General features: G+C 36.5%; 1 protein-coding gene across 1 annotated transcript in view; it reads right to left on the reverse strand.

Moving 5' to 3' along the window:
* LOC136034572 (nucleolar protein 10-like) overlaps nucleotides 1-24,866 on the reverse strand; it is a 60,096-nt gene that overhangs the window by 15,367 nt on the left and 19,863 nt on the right. The window contains exons 4-9 of the mRNA XM_065715815.1: nucleotides 21,819-21,955; nucleotides 16,341-16,553; nucleotides 11,112-11,346; nucleotides 6,445-6,564; nucleotides 4,948-5,253; nucleotides 3,330-3,523 (exon numbers count right to left, since the gene is read on the reverse strand). Of these exons, the coding sequence (XP_065571887.1) occupies nucleotides 3,330-3,523; nucleotides 4,948-5,253; nucleotides 6,445-6,564; nucleotides 11,112-11,346; nucleotides 16,341-16,553; nucleotides 21,819-21,955 (1,205 nt within the window). The remainder of the gene's footprint in view (nucleotides 1-3,329; nucleotides 3,524-4,947; nucleotides 5,254-6,444; nucleotides 6,565-11,111; nucleotides 11,347-16,340; nucleotides 16,554-21,818; nucleotides 21,956-24,866) is intronic.

A 24,866-nucleotide genomic window follows, 5' to 3' on the forward strand; every position in this document is an offset into this window, starting at 1 on the left:
CTTTTCTACCCAAGGACATCTGATAGAATTTACATGCGCTAACTTGCTTTGAGAACAACAACTGTGGAATAACGCAAAAGATTGATTGCAAAGAATAAGGTTTTAAGCTTGTATTCTTCATAACAATATTATTTTAACGATCAGTTCTCCTAAGATGCTGAAGTTCAATAAACAAAAAATGAAAAAAAAAATACTCTCCCATGAACGGTAAAAGCAGCATTGCGGCAGAAAAATTAGAATAACAACAGCATAAGTTTCTGCAAATCATTTTGCAGAATCATTCTGCAATGACCGTAAATAGCGCTTGCCGTGAAATTAGCTGCTGCCTAAATTTGCAAAACAGGATTTAGATGTCGTCGATCACAATCTGCTGTCGTAATTCAGAGCTGGTTGTGTTACAAGACTTAAAATTCACAAAAGAAAGAATTAAGGGAGTGTTTTGGCTGTTGGTATAAATAAATGAAAGTTCAAATAGGGATAAATCCTTTTAATAGACAATGATAATTCACAAAAAATACTGGATATTTTCGTCAAATGTGCAATAACCGAAATTCTGCTGATCACGGTCACTGTACATTTGACCGAGATATCCTGTGTTTTTTGTAAATTATCACTGTCAATTAAAAGGATTTATCCTTATTTGACCTTTTATTTATCGTCATGGAAAGGCATGTGGTCTTAGGCAATGTAATCCAAAACTGTGTAAAAACTGTGTATATACTGTGTCCAAAACTCATTTAATGTCCACTAATGACCTAAAATCTCTACATAGTCATACTGGGCAATATTTCATAAATAAAAGAATTTCTTATTTACAACTTCTCAAGATAAAGAAGCTAATGTATCCCTTGGACCCTTTATGTGACAAAATTGCATACTTTCTGTGGGTAAGTTTAAGAGAGGTAGGAAGTAAGTACTAGTTCATCAAAAATTGATGTTGTCTTCTTGAGTTTTACCCTCTAAATTAGACAAAGATCTTTCTGTAAGGTTTATTGTGTATAGTCTAAAAACGAACATAAATACATCTTTTCTGAATAAAGTTTTCCTGATAAAAGTAAAGGGCGAAGTTGAAACTTAAAATGAGCAAAAACTATTGTTTCACCCATTAAGCAGCATATCTTTGAAAATAAAGCGACCTGTGATGTTTCCATTATTTGCTGAATTCGAAAAAACTAGCGCTTTTTTCAAACTGAGCTTGCTTGAATTTTGACAAAATTAAAATCGTATGCTCCAATATTGATTTCATGGCTGGAGAAAACTACTAAGAAAACTTGTAAGTTAGTCTTCAGACTAGTCAGATAATTATTTTCTGCAGACTACACAAGGATATTTCTCCTCCTAATCGTGTTTTATTGCCTCGGTTTCGCGTTTTCAAAACGCTTCTTTTTCAGAATTTTACAAATATAGGGAAACATAAAGAGTCGGTTTATTTTAACTCGTTTTTTAGATATATGCTGCATAAACTGCGAACCAACAATTTGTTTTCGTTTTAAATTTTAAATTCGTTCTTACTTCTCATTAGAAAACTTTTTTTTTAATTTTAATAAACGATAAGAAATTAAGATTTAAAAGATAACGGATTTAGGGCCCCAGTAACAAGCACTTTCTTTTTTCTTTCTTTTACTTTTGCCTTTTTTCTTTTTTTCTTTCTTTTACTTTTTACTTTTATACGTTACAGACATAGGAAAAAATTATTATTAGAATAGGGAATAATAGTGTCTTGAGAATAGTAAAACAGTATCTAAAATAATGCATAAAATACTTCAGAAATTAATAATGTTAAAGAGAATATTAGTTTTCTTTTGTTTCGCGTGAATAATCTTACTTTTTCAGATAATACATTTAGGCCAACTAATGAGGAGCAGGGGGGGAGGTAGGTAAAGTACTAATCATTCCAATCAAAATATCTACAAATGCATACATTTTCCGAAATACAAACTGAGCAATACTTTGTAATATCGTTCAACGGTGGTTTTCAGTAATTAAATTCAGATATTAATGATCACTACTTATAAGCCACCCACAATAGAGCCAGCCACAATAAGCCAGCCAGCCTTCTATTTCAAAAGCTCACTGGATACTTTGAAATTAAATTTTAAGTTAAATTTAAAAAATTAAAATTAAAATTAAATTAAATTTAAAATTAAATTATATTAAATTCAAACATAGACAATCCATAAACGGGAAAGGGTATTCAAACTCAAATGCAGCTATGGAGTAATAAGCGGCAAGTGCTCAATTTAAATATTATAATTATGTATTCCAACCGGTCGTTCACCGCAAGGTCATCAAGGCATATTTGAAATTAAATTGTTTGCTAAAACATGAGCCAACACATGAATCACGAAGCGTCCAGAAGAATCAGATGATTCGAAAATTCGATGGCTATTATCTGGACACTTAGTGATTTTAATTTTTGCTTCATATTTTGGCAGCGAATTCATTTTCAACAAAGACTGGTCGGAATACTGCTAAATTGAACAATTGATACCTGATAATCCATAACTGCAAGTGAGCTTAAATCCTTCTTTTAATTAATAATTAAAATAAATAATAATTTAAAATCTTCTTTAATTATAGGACATAATAAGTCCAATAATCATGCTTGTCTAAGAGATAATAGATCTCTCCTTATATTAGTTCATTAATATTTATGGCCCGAATAATTTTCTACTAATGACACGTCTATAATCTTCGGCTTAACCCTTTGCAACGAACAGAGGCCTTGAAATATAACAGGTATTTCTGCTCGCAACATTCGCAATCTTTGAATATTTCTTTATAAGAAAAATAATAATAATAATTATAATAATAATAAAAACAGATGTTGTCAGGTTGGAGAAAACATGGAAAGCTAGACTCGAGAGGGACAAGACTCGAAGTCCAATGTCAGCATGAGAGAACAGCCGCTTCCGTCATCAAGGAGGTGGATGGTGCTGCATTTCGATACCTGGTCCTGACAAGGGAAATTTATATAAAAAAAAAATGAGAGTCTACACATAATAACAACATTGAAGGTTGAATTTCACTGCTGAATATTCAATTGAATAGTCATTGAATATTTACATTGAATAGTTACATTGAATTTTATTATTGAATATTACATTGAATAGTTACATTGAATTGTATTATTGAATATTAAATTATTACATTGAATAGTTATTGAAGGTTGTCGTGATTTTTAAAACTAAGCTTAGATCCATATCGCAAATGTGATAAATATCTCTGAGACTTTTTTTCTTCCTCTATTCGTGACAAAGTTTTACTGTTGCATTCATTCCGATCATGAAATTTACCATATTTACGTTAGAAATCCTGAAATAACTTACTTGTATTCATCCGCATTTTTGTCTACTTCAAAATCTGGATTCTCAAACAGTAACTTGAATCGCTCATCATGAAGTATCGAAGCGGCTTGTACTTTGTTCTGTTTCACCTTCTTCCCTTCCTGAGTTGCCACTTTTATTGATTCTTCATCATTTATGAGCTTTAGGGCCAATTCCTGATTAATCTTGGGTAGCTTCTAAAAGGAAAACAATACAATTATGAATTCGAATTGTCCAAATTCGAAGAATTATTCCCATTTTTAGCAAAGCAGGTGACAAAAAAACGGCTAGACCAAACTAGGCCAAACTAGATCATATGGAAATGACCAGGCCAAAGAGTACAGGATCTTGATTAGAGAACATAACCCTAAAAAATAGCACTAAATTTTAACACTGATAGTGCGACGTTACCTAGAACTTATTTCCTAGAAGAATTAGGAAAATTCAATAATTTTGATGTTGATTCCATGTAATTGGATTTCAATGACAGGTCAAGGTTCTAAAGGTCTAGGATACAACCGGAAATTTTCTGACAGCATCCCGATTCTTCTATTTTTAAACTATATTGTATTGATTATGTATTAAAACAAAGAATTAAGCTGCTTATATTAGGCTGCAGAACAGATTTCAATGCCTTGTTCATTCAAATATCACCGCCACTCTTTGCGTAAATGTATAGCACTAGCTGGCAAAACGCCCAAAGGATGTTTCGGGCTAAGTGTTTCTATAACCTTTCAGGTGCGCAAAATTAAAACTCATTATCTCACTCTTTGGGAAGTTTAACCTAACATATTAAAAACGCTAAAATTATCTATTTCTAAGGTGAAAAAACATATGAGTAGGTCCACTCATGTAATAAAAGTTCATGTCTTTCACTTAACGGTTATACAAATACTTTTGCAATTATAAGTCTTTTGCTCTTTACACAATTTAATATCTTTTCATACTGAGGCTATTCAAAGATATAAAGGCCGATTTCTAACAACGATTTCTACTAAGCATCAACTTTTGGTTTCCTTGCAATCACAAGTTTTTGCTCTTTAAGAAATTTAATGTAAATTTTTTCCATGCATAAAAAACTTTAAATCACCTCCTAAGACTTATTTTAGAATACAGTTTCCGCGTTTTGGCATTTGGAATGCAATTTCATGTGCCAAACCTTTCACAAAAATGGCTGACTTCAATTTTCACAAATCTTTAAACATAAAAAGAGAATATTCTAATAAGAGAATATAGACAATTCTTCTTTATTTACATAGAAATTAGAATTTGAAGTTGCTCATGTTTATATCTATATATTTCTATATTTACATAGAAAAAATCTATTTGTACATAATTAAGAGAAAATTCACTTTTCCAAAACATGTAGAAATAGGATTCTTCCAACATATTTAGTCGAATAAATTATTTCCACAAATACAAAAATCTTTATAATTCCTTTGCAAACTTTTTCTTTCTACTTTTCAATTTGTCTTTATCTTCAGCTTTACTCAGCTAATCCATTCATCAACAACTTTGAAGGTTCTCATTTACTTGTAAGCAAAATTTTCAAAGCAAAGCTAAAGAAAAGACACGTGTTGTTACTGGAAAATTTCGCGTATTTGAAAAAAAACTCACATACCCTGACTTGAACTCGATTGGCTCGTTCCTCATCAATCTTTTCACTGATCTTTTTCTTCTTGAACTTTTCAATTGAGAATGGATCAACCAAAGATTTTGCCTTCTTATAAAGTCTAAGATCCATAAAATAACCGTGCATATAAGCACGCAACATCTCACTTCCAATCAAGTGTGAGAGCCCGAGTTCGTCTAGGTCTTTAGCTGTAACAAATTTGTAATCATCATAAACTGAAGTGACATTGGTTTCTTCTAATTCTTCTGTAAGGTTGTCAAGGAAACTACACCAGCTGGGAGCAGGACCCAGTGACTGAAATGATACAAGTACAAACATTTAAAATCGAAGAAAATTCAATTGCAGAGAAGTCAGAGGCCGAGCTCAATAGAGATATTACTCTTCCCTTACTAATCATGTAGATTAATTTGATTTTCTTTTCTTTTTTTATTATTTAATGTTTTTTATGCAATATTCTTTTAAATGTGATTTAAGGTGCTACACCTTATATTTTTTTCCATGGAAGCTTACTATTCTAAACGTGGCCAACCGTCGGTTAAGATTGTGGCCAAAACAAATAAGTGACCAAGTATTTATTTTGACAGGTATTTTTGAACAATTTCATTTTCAATCTCTTGAAAATACTAATATTTGTCTATTTACTTTTAGCAGTACTTGGCTCTTTAAAAATTTACACAAAAATATTTTAAAGCAATTTTCACATTCTTTTTCAATCGACTAAATAGTAGAACAGTGATCCTTTAATATAGATGGCACTTTCCGTCATCACTATCCTTCGATTTGATTGAGAAATCTACACGGAAGCAAGCACTCATTTAGCTGATGACAATGTAGTTAGAGAAAAATAATACTGATCTAAAATGTGTGACAAATTCTCTTAAAAATAAGGTAATAATAAGACAACTCTGCCAATCGACAGATTGCACTGCCCTTCGGTTTATCTTTTAAAAACGGAGCAGCTGTAGCGGGAGCTAAAATATTCTATCTCCGTAACACTTCTCTTCATTAATAAATACTAATAGTTACACACGGTACATCTTATTGGCAATATACGTCAAATCTAGAAACAAGTTGCGATGAAACAATTAATCGGTTTTCAAAAAAATTGATCGAACCGAATCTTACATTTTTTTTTCACAGCTGACTGCAATGATTCAAAGAGCAAATCGTATTACGATTTGATGACCGTAATTCAAATCGTATTACGATTTGAATAGATATATCGTATGAATTTTGAATAGATATATCGTATAAATTTTTCCCGAATATACTTTCATATTCTGATTAGATCACACGAACTATTTAATCTTTGCATATTTATTCTTCTGTGTTTTGATCATGTTGTTCGACTTCTCTATAACATAATACGAAAAGAGTAGAAAAATGATACAAAAATTCGATAATTCTCATTAGATGTCTGTATACATCAAAATAAGAACTGTTGATGATTTTCAACTATTGAAATGGATTACTTTAAAATCTTACAGGTATGTAATATGTCAGCATTTTCTTATCCTCGTTGGCCAGAAACATCATACCAGTATCAGGAACAAGACAAAAGTCATTAAAATCTGCCTTTGCTTCAATTGAACAAAAAGGCTTGCCCTGAAAATAAAAACAAAATATGAGAACATAAATCAAGATAAATATAAAATTTGACTCTACAAATATCCCAGATTTTTAAGGGGCTTGTACTAGTATAATGAAGCAAATCTTATTTTCAAGTGGTCATATATCCTAGTGGTCCTAGCAAAATCAAAGCAGAGACAGTAAGGCTGAGGTCTGAAAGAAGACAAAAAATCTGTCGTCAAGCGGAAACGACCAAGTGACGTCAAAATGTTATTTCCGGCTACTACTACTACTACTAGCAACTCACTGCAGCACCAAGCCACCTGAGGCCAACACAGCAACGCCTACTCCTTCTCCGTCTCAATTTATTCAAAACCTCCCTTTTTGCACCCTCCCAATAAGTTCCAAATTCCCAAAAATCTTTCTTTACGACATTCTCCTACCTCATTCGGGGACAGTCCGAATTTTTGTTTGGCCCTACACGATTGGCCGAAAAGGACAATCTTCGGCAATCTGTAATCCTTCATCCGCACAACGTGTCCTAACCATCTCATTTTTTCTCTCATTATATCCCTAGAAAGCTTGAACCACATTGTTTGTACAGCTTACTATTTGAAATACTGTCAGTCAGCCGGGTACCGAAAACATTCCATAGGCAATTTCTCTAGAAAATGTTTAGAAACTCCTCCGTTTTTCGGAGCGCCCACGCTTCAGAACCATACTTGACCACTATCATTACTGTAAATACGTCTGATCTAAGGCAATTTTTTTTCCCAAAAAATTTATTCAAAAAAGGTTCCATTAAGACAATTTTTTTTTGTATATTCACAATTTTATTCATTTTCGGTCAAAACGACTTTTCTACCTCTAATTCGCAAAGATAACGAACCGACTATTCACCATTATGAAGAAATGCTTTTCATCGGCTGATGTGAAGCCCTGCCACCGAAGTAGAATTCAACTTCTGTCAGAACCTAGCTAAACAGTATCTTTTACTTTTTAAATAGAACGTTGAGCAGCTCCAAGAATTTATTGGCTATTATAAGTGACCAAGGTAGATTATTTTTAATTATACAAAGAAAAAAAATTCAATTTAAATTAATTGTACAACAAGAATCATCTTTCGTGGGCTATTTCAGTGATAAACGCGTCTTGACGTCTTCTTTTTTTCTAGTCTCCCCTAAGATTCGGTACTTTTATTTTTAAATAGTTTTTAACCCTACCCTGGCAACTATGACCAACAAGTCTGTTCTGAATTTAGGACTATACGGTTCATATTGAAAGTAAAACAGTTCAAAATAGGGATGATACCTTTTTACTTTCGTCATGGAAAGGCAGTGTGGTCTTCGAAGTTATCTGATACGGTTCATATTCTTTAATAATTTTATGAAATTTAATACAACGAAATTTGAAAAACTTCACATTTAGTATATAAAGATACTATAATGCCATTACTGGTATATAGGGCATCGAAACAGCCTTTCAGTTGTTTTTTTTACGGGGACAAGTTGCAAGCCTGTTCCCCAGCCCTGCGGCAGCAGGAGTCAATCCCTGCTGCCCTGTAGTGCCAAGCAGGGCCTAAATCCACAGTGCTACCATAGGGTAAGACCTTCTATCACTGGACGCGTGATACTGTTAAAATTATTTTGCGAAACCCGAGATGATTTAAATCTATCATGGGCAGAATTATTGTGCTTCTTCTTATTGCCCTACTATTCTCAAGTTCGAACTCAAACTTTCACGGCAAAATGATTCTCTATGTCTAGAAAGAAAAGATGCATTGAAGTCCCTTTACATAGTGGTAATAGGCGTCTTTAGTATTCAAAAGTCTTTAAAAAAGACGCAAAAATGCATATTAAAACAATGCTCTTTAAGTAAAAATGCCTAAACCCCAAAATCAAGGCCGTATACAGTATTTCTTTTTTTTTGGGGGGGGGGGAATACAGAAGGATTTTTTCGGAGGGGGGGGTTCAAAAAATTAAAAAAACATCAAAATGTGTTTATATCCATTTTCGTTACATTTCTACGAGTCGGACAAAAATTTCAGAGGGTCAAATCCCCTGCCCCCGCCCTGGATACGGCCTTGCCCGTAATTCAGCCTTTATAACAGCTAAATACAAAAGTACTTTTTCCCACTGAAAGAAATGAACAACATTAAACCTTTAAAATGAAAATTAATTATTCCGTATATGAGGGGGGTTGCCCCCCCCCTCAACACCTCGCTCTTTGCGCTAAAGATTTTTAGAACTTCAAAAAAGGTTTCTTATTTTGACTAAACGGCCCTTGTGTTTCAGGAGTCGCTCTTAAAGAATTTGGACAAAAATTAAAACTTAAGAGTAAAAAGCGAGGTATTGAGGATGGGGCAACCCCCTTCATATACGGAATAATTTCTGTTCGTTTTAAGTTTTAATGGTGCTCATTACTTTCAGCTGAAAAAAATTGTTTTAATTTAATTTGTGACAGTTTTCAAATCATATCAAGAAAACTACTTCCCTCGGTGTAGAATTTTTTCCCCAAGGAGAAATGTCCCGTAGAAAATACCCCAGAAAAATCCCTCCTAAAAAATTTCATTGAAGTTCCCGATAACAAACACTGCATATAATTAATCGTGAAATTGCGTAACTTTTAGCTCTTTCTCCAGGAACTAAGGGAGTCATGTCAAAACAAAGCATGGGAGGGGGGCTAGATGCCCACAAATACTTAATATTGATTAACAAGGGCACTAGAAATTCTGATTTCCAATCAGGCGAGCCCTCTCCCGATCTTCTAGAACCGCTGGTTCGATAAGATCGTCTTTGGACAACAAAAACACACAAACAAAAAAAAACAAATTAACCCGCATTCGCGATCTTTCTTCTGGCAAAGAAGTGCAAAACTCCACATTTTCGTATAACTTGAAAACTCTACTGTAGGGTTTTTTGGAGGCGTTTCCCTCCTTTTTTCGAAAATTAGGCAAATTTTCTCAGGCTAACAACTTTTGGTTGGTAACTATAAACTTAATTAACTTTACATATTTGGAATCACCATAAAAATTCAGTTCTTTTAATGGATCTATAGTTATCAAAACTCTGTTTGTCAGACTTTCGGTTAAAATTGAGCTGCATCACTCCTTCATTAAAGTTCGTTACCATGAACTGTTTGAAAATTTGAAATAGATGCATTGACTACTTTAAATGGTTAGAAAGAACTGGTCAGTCTTAAATTTTACGAATCTAGAATATGTAAAATGCAGACACTGGAAAAAAGAAGAGAGAAACTGTGCATGGGTTTCGGAAGAAAATCCACAACAAAACGACTCCCGCACAGGGTTGCAGTGCCTGTTGAAAAACTTCAGCCGGTACAATATGCTCACCAGCGGTTAGCGAAGAGATTTATACCCAGTTTTGTAAAAATGTATAAGGAAAAATAGGGGGATTGATTAGTGTTTGTTTTCTTTTTTTTTGCGTCGCTCATTAATGTGACTATATCGAAGAAATTTGGCAGTGCCATGAAAACTTTGGTGAAAATAAAAGTTTATCTATCTATCTATATACCAAAACCAAAAGATTCTGATTCACTTCGAAGGGATCTTGGAAACCACTCGTAAATAAAACGTACTAAATTTAGGCTAAAAAATAAATAATTACAATATTTCTTTGGTTACTTTTAAAAAAGACAAGAACTTCTGAATTTACGACCTAAAGATTTCCCCCCCCCCAAAAAAAAGACCTCAAAAAAGCCTTTGATTTATTTTACTGTCTGTTATCATATAGGTTAGATATAATAGTTGGACGGTTTCCTTTTATTAGTAATATTCAATAGCGGCCAAATCTCCACTGGTATCCCTAAAAATTACATTTATGACTAAAAGAAAAAGAAAGAATCTGCCTTTAGCACCTAATGTTTCTGGCATTTTTTTAATAAGTGATCTAAGCCCCTTATTCCCCCACCCATCCCCTAGATCCAACGCTAGAAATAGGGGACCAGAAGAGGCTAAATACGAATAACTGGTTGTGCTTACTTTTCTTAAATAACTGGTTATGGACATTACAAATAACCGATTATGCCTGCTTTTTTTAAAATTATGACCATTACAGATATCTGGTTATGCCTCTTAAATAACTAATAATGACCATTACTTTAAATAAGAAAACAAATATCACAATCAGAAAAACAAGTATTTCTATAATTTTTTTTACAATACATTTAGAAAAGTTCAAGCTAGTTTTTCTCTACTTAATTTTAAATAATCTTAACTTCATAGTCGTATGAAATCCTAGCAAATTAAATTAATCGATTAAAAATTAAATTCAAAAGTATTTTTTTCGATAGTCAATTAAAATCTTCAAGGTCAAATCAAAAAGTATTCTTTTCAATATATGGTATACCAGGATAATTGAGTTTTTTACGTGGCTTTACTGAACCTAGCTCCCCCCCCCTCCCCCTGGCTATGCCTATGCAATGCAGCGTTGACAGAAGTTCAAAATTGTATTCAAGGAGATCAAAACCAGTAGATTTGATATTGTCATCCTTTTTCCCACGTGATTATCGAATTGTGAGGCCAGTAGAGCCTTAATTATTGTGTAGCTCTACACATAACCTACCGTATCTTTATCCCAGTACCTCAAGACCCTTGAATCCATAGATGCGACCAAATCATGACCTTGATAAGGATGGAAAGCCAATTTTTTTATCTCCTTCCCATATTGATGATCTTTCACAGTGAAAGGCTTATCACTTCGGATATCGTACAGTAATATTTGCCCAGTTGAAGTACCTACGCCCATGACCGTTGAGTCTTTGAATTTAAGCGATGTGACTGCAGGTAGGCTGGTTATCCTTAAAAGTAAAAAATAAATTAATAAATAAAACTACTTTCATCTTGCTTTGCATAATCGGTAAGTGCCGTAACACCTAGCCAATAACTTGAGGTTATAAAATTGGTAGCTGAAGTCAATATTTCTCCAGAGAATTTTGACAATCAGAGTCCAGTTGGTTTCCGATCGCCACATGAGAGTATACCATGTTTTTTCTCACGGTAGGGGGAGCAAATTGAGACTTTTAGTAGCTTTTTCGGGAGGGTTTGAAGTTTGAAGGAAGTTATCCATAATTTTTGGTGTAACTGAAAGAACTACGATCTACCAGAACTGCGAACTGACGAACAGCCACGATCTACGAACTGCCAGAAGATCTAAGATCTTCTGGCACCAATACCCTGCTGCGCTTTGCATTCGGTCTGATTTTAACCCGTAGTGACGTCTCAGACTACACCAACTTATAAATTAGTACCAAAGACTCTGTAAAGCTTTTGGGTGTTCTTCCGGATAATGACCTTAAGCTTAATTTTCACATATCTAAGGCTAATAAATCGACAAGCCTTTTTGTTAAAATCGTTTTATCAACTTAAAAAACTTAGCATACTGCCGAGTATTTTAAGAAGCTAAGTTGGACTCTCACTTGCATAGACTTGATCTTTTGGCATCCAAGTCTCAGTAAAGATCGGCATCTAAAACTGAGGATATTCAAAAAAGGACTCTAAAAATTATTATATCAAAAACGCTATTATAAAAAAAAAACCTATTATATTAAAAACAATCTTCCTACACTTCTTATGAAGTTGGCCCAAACCAGTTTCATCTGACTTCATTGGAAATAAAAAGACATAGCTTTACAGTTGGCAGCTAAATACTTTACATGAACGCTTTGAAAAATTATTCATCCATACCTAAACATGAGCGTACATACTGCTTAAATGCAAATTACATAATGATTCATGCCCCCCCCCCTATTCCGTGTGATGGTTAAGGTGAATCTTACAGTTTGCAAATTTTAAACAATGCTTCGTGTAAGGCACATATATGCGCACTTGGTTACCTGAAGACAATAAGTTGTTCAAGATAGTAGAGCGACTTCAGTATTGATTCTATCTGCATTTCCAACTATCGTTCCTAAGAAATAGGACTATCCGCAGTATTTTATCAGAAAAAATAATTTTATGCATTGCAGTATTTTGCGGGTAGTATTTTTATTCCTTCACATTCTCCAAATTTCTAACTGCGCTGGCCTTGAAAAAGTAGTTCTTTCTGCGTTTTTTTTTTTACTATTTTTGTAGCTCCTTGCATTACTGAATTCTCTTTTTTTAATACTAACATGCTCTTGTTAGCTTAAAGTTATTATAGTGAATATATTTAGTTAGTATTTATTAGAATTTAGAATAGATTTATATATTTAGCTATTTAGTGATATTCTATTAACGATACTGACATCATCCGGTTTCTTCCTTATTCGTCATAGTACTCCAAATTTTTTCCATGCCTTTTAAAATAGTGCCTAGGTACTATTTTTGGTGCAAAAAGCAAAGGTTAAGTTATAAAATTAATTGAAATTTTGAATCCAATTTTTTTCCCTACTGCCTTGATAGAGGACTCCTTAAGACAGGAGGATTCAAGTAGCACCCCCTTCTACTCAAAAACAAGAACGTGCTAAATACATTTTTTTATAAACATTTAAAGACCAAAGATTAATGGAAGCAAAGACCGAAGTTGAAGTTCAAAACGGACAAAAACTATTGCTTGCCTGTAAGGCTACGCTAAATATCTAACAAACGAACTCAAATAAACTGACTCGTGATGTTTTCCAATATCTGTAGACTTCTAAAAACTAGCGTTTTACCGAAAACATAAAACTAACCCCCGACATTCTTAGGAGTAAAAACTCTATGACTAGTCTGGACAAAACAAAGGCTTATTCATAAGTCTCTAAATAGATCTTCGTCAGTCATGACATCGAAAACTTTTAGCATAAAATAATAATTGTCTAAAAAAAACTCAAGTAACCTCAGTTTTCAATAAAGCACTATTTTTTTGGATTCTAAATACATTGGAAAATATCATGAACCGGGATATTTGAGCTAAATTTGTAGATATATCTTGCCAAATTTGTGTTCGCTTTAAGCTTCAACTTTGCTCCCTACATTCAGTATGAAAAACCTAGTTTTTAAATTAATTTTTGTTTACTTTTTCTTAAATATGCGCAATAAACTTTACAAAAAGATCATTACTTAACCAGGACGATGAAACTAAAGAAGTCAACGAAATTCTTTTAGGAATTAAATATGAGGTTTGCTTCTGGAACCCCTTAAATTTTCGAAAAAGATATGTCCGACTTAGTCACGTAAGTAAATAGTCTGAAGGGTAAGTCATTACTGCTACGTTTAATACATAATAAAATTCAATTATTTTCACAAAAATGGAAATAAATAAACTGCATTTTATTAATTAAATAATTTTTTTCCAAAACGTGTATTTTATTTCTCAATTATTAAGGGTAAGCTATAGGAAAATGCGTTTCAATTCTGGTTTGCAGGGCTATAACGAGAGAAAAAATGAAATGGCTAGGACACGTTCTACTGATAAAGGATGACAGATTGCCAAAGATTGTCCTTTTGGGCAAACCGTCTAGGGCCAAACAAAAAGCATGTTGTCCCCGAAAGGGATGGATGGATGTCGTACGGAAAAATTAAGGGAAATGAAAACTTTCTAGGGGGTGTACAGAGGGAACGTTTGAATAGATCGGTATGGAGGAGGAGCGTATGTTGCTGTGTCTGCCTCACGCGGCTTGATGCTGCAGCGAGTTGTTAGTAGCCCTAGTTAATAAAGGAATGGGAGAGGAACAATACACGAGGCGGAGTTGTAAACCTCCGGCTAAGTATCTTCTACCACGGAGATTGAGATTACAATAGTATCCTCGCTATGCATCCCAGCCTTTCCACTCTAGAAATGGCGCATAAAGGGCAATATGGTAGTATGGCATCTTACGAAGCATTTAAGAAGATGAATTTATAAAAGCAAGTAGTTCTCAATTAAGCCATTATCCTAATAGTCGTTGTAGAAAACAATTTAAACTGTAACAAACTACACAATGCTAACAATTATAGCAAAATATTAATTTACTTGCTTGCGGTCAATTACTACGATCTGTTTGCCAGTCCCCTTGATGGCCTACTTAATCTAAATCTAGCAGAACACCCATGGTCATGCGGTTTCAAACTCCTCCCAGGCCTGATCAAGGCTTTCAGCCTTCAGAGGTCTCTAATTTCAAATCGATAGTACCAGGTCGCAGTGAAAAAAACTCTATTTCCTCATTTTTTGAGATGGAGAGCTAAAAACCTCCTGTTTAGGGTTTCAGATCATGAAAAGTTGGTTGCTCTTTTAGAATTTGCATTCATCGTCAATTTGGCCTTCTTTGGGCAAAAATTGACGTTTTGTGACACAAAATAACAGAATACACCAATCTGTTGGAATTGTTTAAGATAAGATGGTCAAAACCTTCTATTTAGACGGACAATTAAAAAAATTCTTTATTTAAAATTCATTTTCGAGAGACACATCGGTACTTCCCGTCCAAAACAGCGATTTCACATATTGTTCAAAGTGGGGGGAGGGGCTGTAATTCTCTGATGCCAGACTTTTAATCATGGTGATTCTTAAAATTCAGTTTTTATTTCGATCTCGCGCCATTTCAAAAGATTTTAGGCTATTCTTCAAAATTCCCTTAGATTTTTCCCCCCTGAATCATCGTTAAATGGTATTTTTTTTAATGTGTTTAAATTTTTAGTTACTATGGGCCGTGATTAGCCCTTTACTAGGCTGCAGCTATTTTTGATACCGTGATATAATGCTAGCAATTACAGCGATATATTATTATTTACTTACAGCTCATTACCAGTCTGCTTGGTGCTTACTCTAAATCTAGCAGCAAAACACACATAATCTTACATCTTGAAACCCATCCTACTTATGCTCAAGGTTTTTAACTTTCAGGGGCTCTAATTTCAAACTGGTGGCAACAGCTTATAGCATAGAAAAAAAATATTTCCCTCGTTTTTCAAGAATAAGAGAGGGCGGGCTGAGAACCTCACCTACAGGGTTTTAGATCATGAAAAAGCAAACGGTCTTAGAATTTTCATTCTATGGTAATTTAACCCCGCAAAAATTGATGTTCGGTGGCTCGAACGGGCAGAAAATGCCACCTTGCTGTGGCACATTCTCTTTTGTTACTCATAAAAGGCAACAGATTTGAAAACTCCCCTTCAAATAGATTTAAAAACCACTACTGGTGCGATACGACACCCCGTTGGGAAAACAGAAATAAAAGAACACGTCAGTAGTTCCTATGAAAAAAGAAGTGATTTTCCTTGCTATTCAAGGTAGTGGGAGGTGTTGTAATTTCACTGAAATGGTTTTTAGACTATGCTGATTCCAACAGGGCTATTTTTATTTCACTCCCATGACATTTCCTAGGGGTTTCAGGCTCTTATTAGAAATTCTGATTAATCAGTATGTGCGATAAATTTTTACTATAAACATTAATAGAGATAACAGTTACCATTCTTGAATCTGATGTCAAATGGCAGTATTTCCGACTAGACATTAAAGCACGTGTTTTTAGACTTTGTTTACAATGGGCCGTGGTTCGCTCTTCACAAGGTTGCAGCTATCGTTGCAACCGTGGTTGTTTAGTATACGATTGCTAAGATTTTTTATGCTTATACGATAATTTTGAAATTATGATTAAAATGCCATTTTCGGTTAGTAATCCGTATTTTATAAAGAAAGAAGATAAGGATTAATCATGATCTTTGACGTTAAAATCTAAAACCTACACAGTGGATTTAATCAATTTTGGTCAATTCGGTTACATGGTTCATTTATTCATTTTATTAACATTCGAAACCTAAATTATATCCACAAGCCTTCTTTACTCTCTTGCAATTGCTTGGAGGTCCATATATTCAGCCATGATTTAAGATTAAAAAAGATAATTTTATCTACCTAGTTTCCGTTGTAACTGCACCAAGAGCGCAATCTAAAACTCCAGCTCTTCTCTTCGCTCTCGGATCCCATGCTTCCACTTTCCCTTCTTTTGTGCCAACAACGAGGAGCTGATGAAGTGGATTAATATCCAAAGCGTTGAGTTCAGAGGCATCTGTGGTAAATGGAGCCAGAAATCGACCTTGCTCCAAATTTATACGATAAATGTCAGGCCTAGAATGATAGAAGCAAAGAAAGCTAGCAGTTACCAGAGTGGGCCAAATTAAAAATTACCCTTCAGATTTCGGGAAGGAATACCTTTCGACACACTATGCCATCTAATATATTGCAAACTACCATTGACATTTTAAGAAGTAACGCCTTTCGACTCTCACACTGAAATTTCCCTTCCCCACCAGCACATGAGTTGAGATTTCAGTTTCCTCCTTGGGTCAATTCTGTCAGACGATAGTAATTTTGAGAGTAGGAGAAATTTGGACAAAGATATAGGCTTATTAAGTTGATTATTAGCAATAGGAGCAAACGCAAATTATGTGTCTTGAGGGATAAATAGGCCCAGAGTTGCCATGCTGCCTACAAGCCGTTTTAGCCTTAGCCTGCCACTGGGTAGGGAGTAAAATATTCAAGCTTTGACCGATTAGCGCAGAGACGGAATAAGCGCAGCTATGTTCACCTCAGGCAGCTTAGTGCTGCAATGCACTGCGGTCGCATTGTTTTGCTACAACCCGTTTTAGCCTTAGCCTGCCACTGGGTAGGGAGTAAAATATTCAAGCTTTGACTGATTAGCGCAGAGACGGAATAAGCGCAGCTATGTTCACCTCATGCAGCTTAGTGCTGCAATGCATTGCAGTTGCATTGCATTGCAGCACTAACGGTTACTACGGTAACCGTTTTACCCTTGCAATGCATTGCAGTTGCATTGCATTGCTACAACCCGTTTTAGCCTTATTCTGCCACTGGGTAGGGAGTAAAATAGTAAAGCTTTGACTGATTAGCGCAGAGACGGAATAAGCGCAGCTATGTTCACCTCATGCAGCTTAGTGCTGCAATGCATTGCAGTTGCATTGCATTGCTATCAACCGTTTTACCCTTAGCCTGCCACTGGGTAGGTAGTAAAATAGTTAAGCTTTGACTGATAAGTGCAGAGACGGAATATGCGCAGCTATGTTCACCTCAGGCAGCTTAGTGCTGCAATGCACTGCGGTCGCATTGTTTTGCTACAACCCGTTTTAGCCTTAGCCTGCCACTGGGTAGGGAGTAAAATATTCAAGCTTTGACTGATTAGCGCAGAGACGGAATAAGCGCAGCTATGTTCACCTCATGCAGCTTAGTGCTTCAATGCATTGCGGTGGCATTGCATTGCTACAACCGGTTTTAACCTTATCCTGCCACTAGGTAGGTAGTAAAATAGTTAAGCTTTGACTGATAAGTGCAGAGACGGAATATGCGCAGCTATGTTCACCTCAGGCAGCTTAGTGCTGCAATGCACTGCAGTCGCATTGTTTTGCTACAACCCGTTTTAGCCTTAGCCTGCCACTGGGTAGGGAGTAAAATATTCAAGCTTTGACTGATTAGCGCAGAGACGGAATAAGCGCAGCTATGTTCACCTCATGCAGCTTAGTGCTGCAATGCATTGCAGTTGCATTGCATTGCTACAACCGGTTTTAGCCTTATCCTGCCACTGGGTAGGAAGTAAAATAGTCAAGCTTTGCCGGATTAGCGCAGAGAAGGAATATGCGCAGCTATGTTCACCTCAGGCAGCTTAGTGCTGCAATGCACTGCAGTTGCATTGCATTGCTATCAACCGTTTTACCCTTAGCCTGCCACTGGGTAGTTAGTAAAATAGTTAAGCTTTGACTGATTAGCGCAGAGACGGAATAAGCGCAGCTATGTTCACCTCATGCAGCTTAGTGCTGCAATGCATTGCAGTTGCATTGCATTGCTATCAACCGTTTTACCCTTAGCCTGCCACTGGGTAGGGAGTAAAATATTCAAGCTTTGACTGATTAGCGCACAGACAGAATATGCGCAGCTATGTTCACCTCAGGCAGCTTAGTGCTTCAATGCATTGCAGTTGCATTGCATTGCTACAACCCGTTTTAGCCTTAGCCTGCCACTGGGTAGGGAGTAAAATATTCGAGCTTTGACTGATTAGCGCAGAGACGGAATAAGCGCAGCTATGTTCACCTCATGCAGCTTAGTGCTTCAATGCATTGCAGTTGCATTGCATTGCTACAACCGGTTTTAGCCTTATCCTGCCACTGGGTAGGTAGTAAAATAGTTAAGCTTTGACTGATTAGCGCAGAGACGGAATATGCGCAGCTATGTTCACCTCAGGCAGCTTAGTGCTGCAATGCACTGCAGTCGCATTGTTTTGCTACAACCCGTTTTAGCCTTAGCCTGCCACTGGGTAGGGAGTAAAATATTAAAGCTTTGACTGATTAGTGCAGAGACGGAATAAGCGCAGCTATGTTCACCTCAGGCAGCTTAGTGCTGCAATGCACTGCAGTCGCATTGTTTTGCTACAACCCGTTTTAGCCTTAGCCTGCCACTGGGTAGGGAGTAAAATATTCAAGCTTTGACTGATTAGCGCAGAGACGGAATAAGCGCAGCTATGTTCACCTCATGCAGCTTAGTGCTGCAATGCATTGCAGTTGCATTGCATTGCTACAACCGGTTTTAGCCTTAATCTACATTGGGTAGGAAGTAAAATAGTCAAGCTTTGCCGGATTAGCGCAGAGAAGGAATATGCGCAGCTATGTTCACCTCAAGCAACTTAGTGCTGCAATGCATTGCAGTTGCATCGCATTGCTACAACCCGTTTTAGCCTTAGCGTGCCACTGGGTAGGGAGTAAAATAGTCAAGCTTTGACTGATTAGCGCAGAGAAGGAACATGCGCAGCTATGTTAACCTCAGGCAGCTTAGTGCTGCAATGCATTGCAGTTGCATTGCATTGCTACAACCCGTTTTAGCTTTAGTCTGCCACTGGGTAGGGAGTAAAATAGTCAAGCTTTGACTGATTAGCGCAGAGAAGGAACATGCGCAGCTATGTTCACCTCAGGCAGCTTAGTGCTTCAATGCATTGCAGTTGCATTGCATTGCTACAACCCGTTTTAGCCTTAGTCTGCCAGTGGATAGGGAGTAATATAGTCAAGCTTTGACTGATTAGCACAGAGACGGAATATGCGCAGCTATGTTCACCTCAAGCAACTTAGTGCTGCAATGCATTGTAGTTGCATCGCATTGCTACAACCCGTTTTAGCCTTAGCCTGCCACTGGGTAGGGAGTAAAATAGTCAAGCTTTGACTGATTAGCGCAGAGACGGAATATGCGCAGCTGTGTTCACCTCAGGCAGCCTAGTGCTGCAATGCATTGCAGTTGCATTGCATTGCTACAACCCGTTTTAGCCTTAATCTACCATTGGGTAGGAAATAAAATAGTCAAGCTTTGTCTGATTAGCGCAGAGGCGGAATATGCGCAGCTATGTTCACCTCAGGCAGCTTAGTGCTTCAATGCATTGCAGTTGCATTGCATTGCTACCCCGGTTTAGCCTTAGTCTGCCACTGGGTAGGGAGTAAAATAGTCAAGCTTTGACTGATTAGCGCAGAGAAGGAACATGCGCAGCTATGTTCACCTCATGCAGCTTAGTGCTTCAATGCATTGCAGTTGCATTGCATTGCTACAACCGGTTTTAGCCTTATCCTGCCACTGGGTAGGAAGTAAAATAGTCAAGCTTTGCCTGATTAGCGCAGAGACGGAATATGCGCAGCTATGTTCACCTCAAGCAACTTAGTGCTGCAATGCATTGCAGTTGCATCACATTGCTACAACCCGTTTTAGCCTTAGCCTGCCACTGGGTAGGGAGTAAAATAGTCAAGCTTTGACTGATTAGCGCAGAGACGGAATATGCGCAGCTGTGTTAACCTCAGGCAGCTTAGTGCTGCAATGCATTGCAGTTGCATTGCATTGCTACAACCCGTTTTAGCCTTAATCTACCATTGGGTAGGAAATAAAATAGTCAAGCTTTGTCTGATTAGCGCAGAGACGGAATATGCGCAGCTATGTTCACCTCAGGCAGCTTAGTGCTTCAATGCATTGCAGTTACATTACATTGCTACAACCCGTTTTAGCCTTAGTCTGCCACTGGGTAGGGAGTAAAATAGTCAAGCTTTGACTGATTAGCGCAGAGAAGGAACATGCGCAGCTATGTTAACCTCAGGCAGCTTAGTGCTGCAATGCATTGCAGTTGCATTGCATTGCTACAACCCGTTTTAGCTTTAGTCTGCCACTGGGTAGGGAGTAAAATAGTCAAGCTTTGACTGATTAGCGCAGAGAAGGAACATGCGCAGCTATGTTCACCTCAGGCAGCTTAGTGCTGCAATGCATTGCAGTTGCATTGCATTGCTACAACCCGTTTTAGCCTTAGTCTGCCACTGGGTAGGGAGTAAAATAGTCAAGCTTTGACTGATTAGCGCAGAGACGGAATATGTGCAGCTGTGTTCATCAATATGTGCAGTAGATAAATTCCCGACATTTCAATTCTCAAATACAGTTGTCCTATTACTCTATCGGATTTTTATCAAAAGTTGGCTAATTTGTTTCATGATTTTGATTGCTTTTAAATTCTAGGTTCGACGAAGTGTGATTCAATAGCGTATCTAAACGTATATGGATTTTGAGGTATGGTTTTTTAATTGTAAATTCAATGATGTGTCTATATTAATTACATATCATCGAGCAAAATTGCACTGTATATAAAACTTGAAAGTGAAGTTTGGACAGAAGTCGAATGCCGATTCTGGACACGGTTTCCACGTCACAAAATTGAAAAAATGTCTTCGTACAGAGAGGAGCCCAAACCCAAGTTGAAGAACTGCGTAGCAAACTGCGATAGCAAGCATAGCAGACTCAAGCATAAAAAAGTAAAGGCTTCCTGTCTAAAAGAAGAAGAAAAAAAACTACATTTAAGGAAAGTGCTTAGATAACTACAAAAATAACCGGTTCTACCCATGGACAGAAATTGTAGTGGTTACCGCAAAGCAGATTCAACTCACGCCCTCCGAATGTGAACGAGCCACTGTACTGCGATAACCAAAACTACTGTATATATCTTATTTCAGACCGTTACCACAAGTACATTGAACTCAGATCATAAAGCAAACCCTCATCCCCACTCTTCCACATTGTGATAACTCTTCCTCATTATGATAAAAGATTAATTTTGGTTAAAATTTGGTAAAAATTTGCAATTGGCTTTCTTTTCAGTAAATAATCCATGGAGTTTTTTTCTTTCGAAAAATTTTCCACAAAGTCTCAATGAATTTTTCTTGCAATCAGACAAAACAGTTATGATTAATAAGACAACGTCACTTAGTCGTTTGTCTTTGAGAGAATTCTTCTTCTTCTGTCAAGATTCAGCTATGATTGAATACAAAGCTATTTAGTACTAAGATATGAACTGACAAGATCAAAACTTACCCAGATCCAACGACAAATAGATCACAAGAAGGATAGTGATATTTCAGATCTCTCCCGAATTTGGGTATCCGAAGACGATAGTATCTACCAAACTGAGCATGAAATTCGACGTATCTATCACATTGTAAGAAAACCACCTGAAAAAAAATATAAGAAAATTAAAACAAAGTACGAAACATAGATCATTGATTTTTGTATTTTTATTTATTTATTTTGACATTAACAAAATTATAAATATATTAAAAAAAAGACAAAAAAGAATTGTTTCGACGCTATACAAGTGTACACACATAGCAGGGTAGGTGTTTTAAATTCCGTGTTATTTTGAAGGTTTATGACTCACCCAAAATACTAAGTCCAAACGAATCAAAATTTCTATTAATTTGAGAATAAGAGATTTACCTAGACAGTGGAAATTTTGAGAGGTTCTTTAAAGAAGAAGGACAAAACAGGCCCATGTGAATAATAAAAGATAGTAAGAGAAACAAAAGAGAGGAAATTATGAATAAAGAAAATAGTGCTAAGAACAATAAGACAGCTACTTGAAGAAAACACATACCTAAAGCAGTGTGAAAATTATATTATAAAATTAGGTTTCCCAACCTACAGTAATGTTTTAGTTTTATATTTACTTTTTTTAACCCTTTATTTTTGGAATTTTTTAGCTTGAAACTCAATTCTATATTAGTAAAAAGATCAATAAAAAAAACAAGAGCTAAGAGCTCATATGGCACTTGTGACGAGGCAAGAAAAGCTAAGAGCCAAGAGATCATATGGTATGAGCTCTAGCAAAATTCTATGAATCAATAGATTGTTTAAAAGGAAAATAAGAGGCTTAATGCCGGTCAGGATTTAAAATAAAGCTCTGAGTCACGATGTCCTCCTAAATATCAAAATTCATTAAGATCCGATCACCCACTCGTATGTTGTAAATACCTATTTTTTTCTAATTTTCCCTCTCCCTTTAGCCCCCCAGATGGTCTAATCTGGGAAAACGACTTTATCAAGTCAATTTGTGCAGCTCCCTGACACGCCTACCAATTTTCATCGTCCTAGCACGTCCAGAAGCACCAAACTCGCAAAATCACGGAACCCCTACCCCCAACTCCCACCCCCGAATCCAGTACGGTTCCGTCAATCACGTATCAAGGACATTTGCTTATTCTATCCACCAAGCTTTATCCCGATTCCTCCACTCCAAGTGTTTTCCAAGATTCCCCCCTCCAACTCCCCCCAATATAAAAAGATCTGGTCGGGATTTGAAATAAGAGCTCCGAGACATGAATTCCTTCTAAATATCAAATTTAATTAAGACACGATCACCTATTCGTAAAATAAAAATACCCCAATTTTCACGTTTTCCAAGAATTCCGGTTTTCCCCTCCAACTCCCCAAATGTCACAGGATCTGGTCTGAATTTAAAATTAGAGCTTTAAAGCGCAAGACCCTTCTAAATATCAAATTTCATTAAGATCTGGTCACCCTTACGTAAGTTACAAATACCTCAATTTTCAAAATTACCCCCCCCCCCCAACTCCACCAAAGAGAGCAAATCTGGTCCGATTATGTCAGTCACGTGTCTTAGACAGGTTTTTATTCTTCCCGTCCAGTTTCATCCTGATCTCACCGCTTTAAGTATTTTCTAAGATTTCTGGTTCCTCTCAACTCCCCCCCCCCCCAATTACGCTGGATCCAGTTGAGATTTAAAATAAGAGATCTGAGTCACGAGGTCCTTCTAAATTTGATGTCTCATGAAGATCCGATCACTCCTTCGTAAGTTAAAAATATGTCATTTTTTTTCTAATTTTTCAGAATTAACTCCCCCTCCCCCAATAGAGCGGATCCATTCCAATTATGTAAATAAAGTATCTAAGACTTCTGCTTATTTTTCCCACCAAGTTTCATCCCGATCCCTCCAATCTAAGCGTTTTCCATGATTTTAGGTTCCCTCACCCCAAACTCCCCCCAATGTCACCAGATCCGGTCGGGACTTAAAAAAGAGCTTTAAGACACGATATCCTTCTAAATATCAAATTTCATTAAGATCCGACAACCCGTTCGTAAGTTAAAAATACCTCATTTTTTTATTTTTCAGTATTAACCGTTCCGGTTATGTCAATCATGTATCTATAACTTGTGCTTATTTTTCCCACCAAGTTTCATCCCGATCCCTCACTCTCAGTGTTTTCCAAGTTTTAGGTTTCCCCCTCCCAACTCTCCCCCAATGTCACCAGATCTGTTTGGGATTTCAAACAAGAACTCTGAGACAAGATATCCTTATAAATATCAAATTTCATTGAGATCCGATCACCCGTTCGTAAGTTAAAAATACCTCATTTTTTTCTAATTTTCCGGAATTAACCCCCCCCCCCCAAACCACCCCAAAGAGAGCGGATCCGTTCCGATTATGTCAATCATGTATCTAGGACTTGTGCTTATTTTTCCCTCCAAGTTTCATCCCGATCCCTCCACTCTAAGTGTTTTCCAAGTTTTAGGTTTCCCCCTCCCAACTCCCCCCAATGTCAACAGATCTGTTCGGGATTTAAGATAAGAGCTCTGAGACACGATATCCGTCTAAATATCAAATTTCATTGAGATCCGATTACCCGTTCGTAAGTTAAAAATACCTCATTTTTTCTAATTTTTCAGAATTGACCCCCCCCCCTCCAACTACCCCAAAGAGAGCGGATCCGTTCCGGTTATGTCAATCACGTATCTAGGAATTGTACTTATTTTTCCCACCAAGTTTCATCCCGATTCCTCCACTCAAAGTGTTTTCCAAGTTTTAGGTTTCCCCTTCCCAACTCCCCCCCCCCCAATGTCACCAAATCTGTTCGGGATTTAAAATAAGAGCTCTGAGACACGATATCCTTCTAAAATATCAAATTTCATTGAGATCCGATCACCCGTTCGTAAGTTAAAAATGGCTCATTTTTTCTAATTTTTCAGAATTAACCCCCCCCCCCAACTACCCCAAAGAGAGCGGACCCGTTCCGGTTATGTCAATTATGTATCTAGGACTTGTACTTATTTTTCACAGCAAGTTTC

Source organism: Artemia franciscana, chromosome 13 (assembly GCF_032884065.1).
Source record: "Artemia franciscana chromosome 13, ASM3288406v1, whole genome shotgun sequence".
In the NCBI taxonomy this organism is placed as follows: Eukaryota; Metazoa; Arthropoda; class Branchiopoda; order Anostraca; family Artemiidae; genus Artemia; species Artemia franciscana.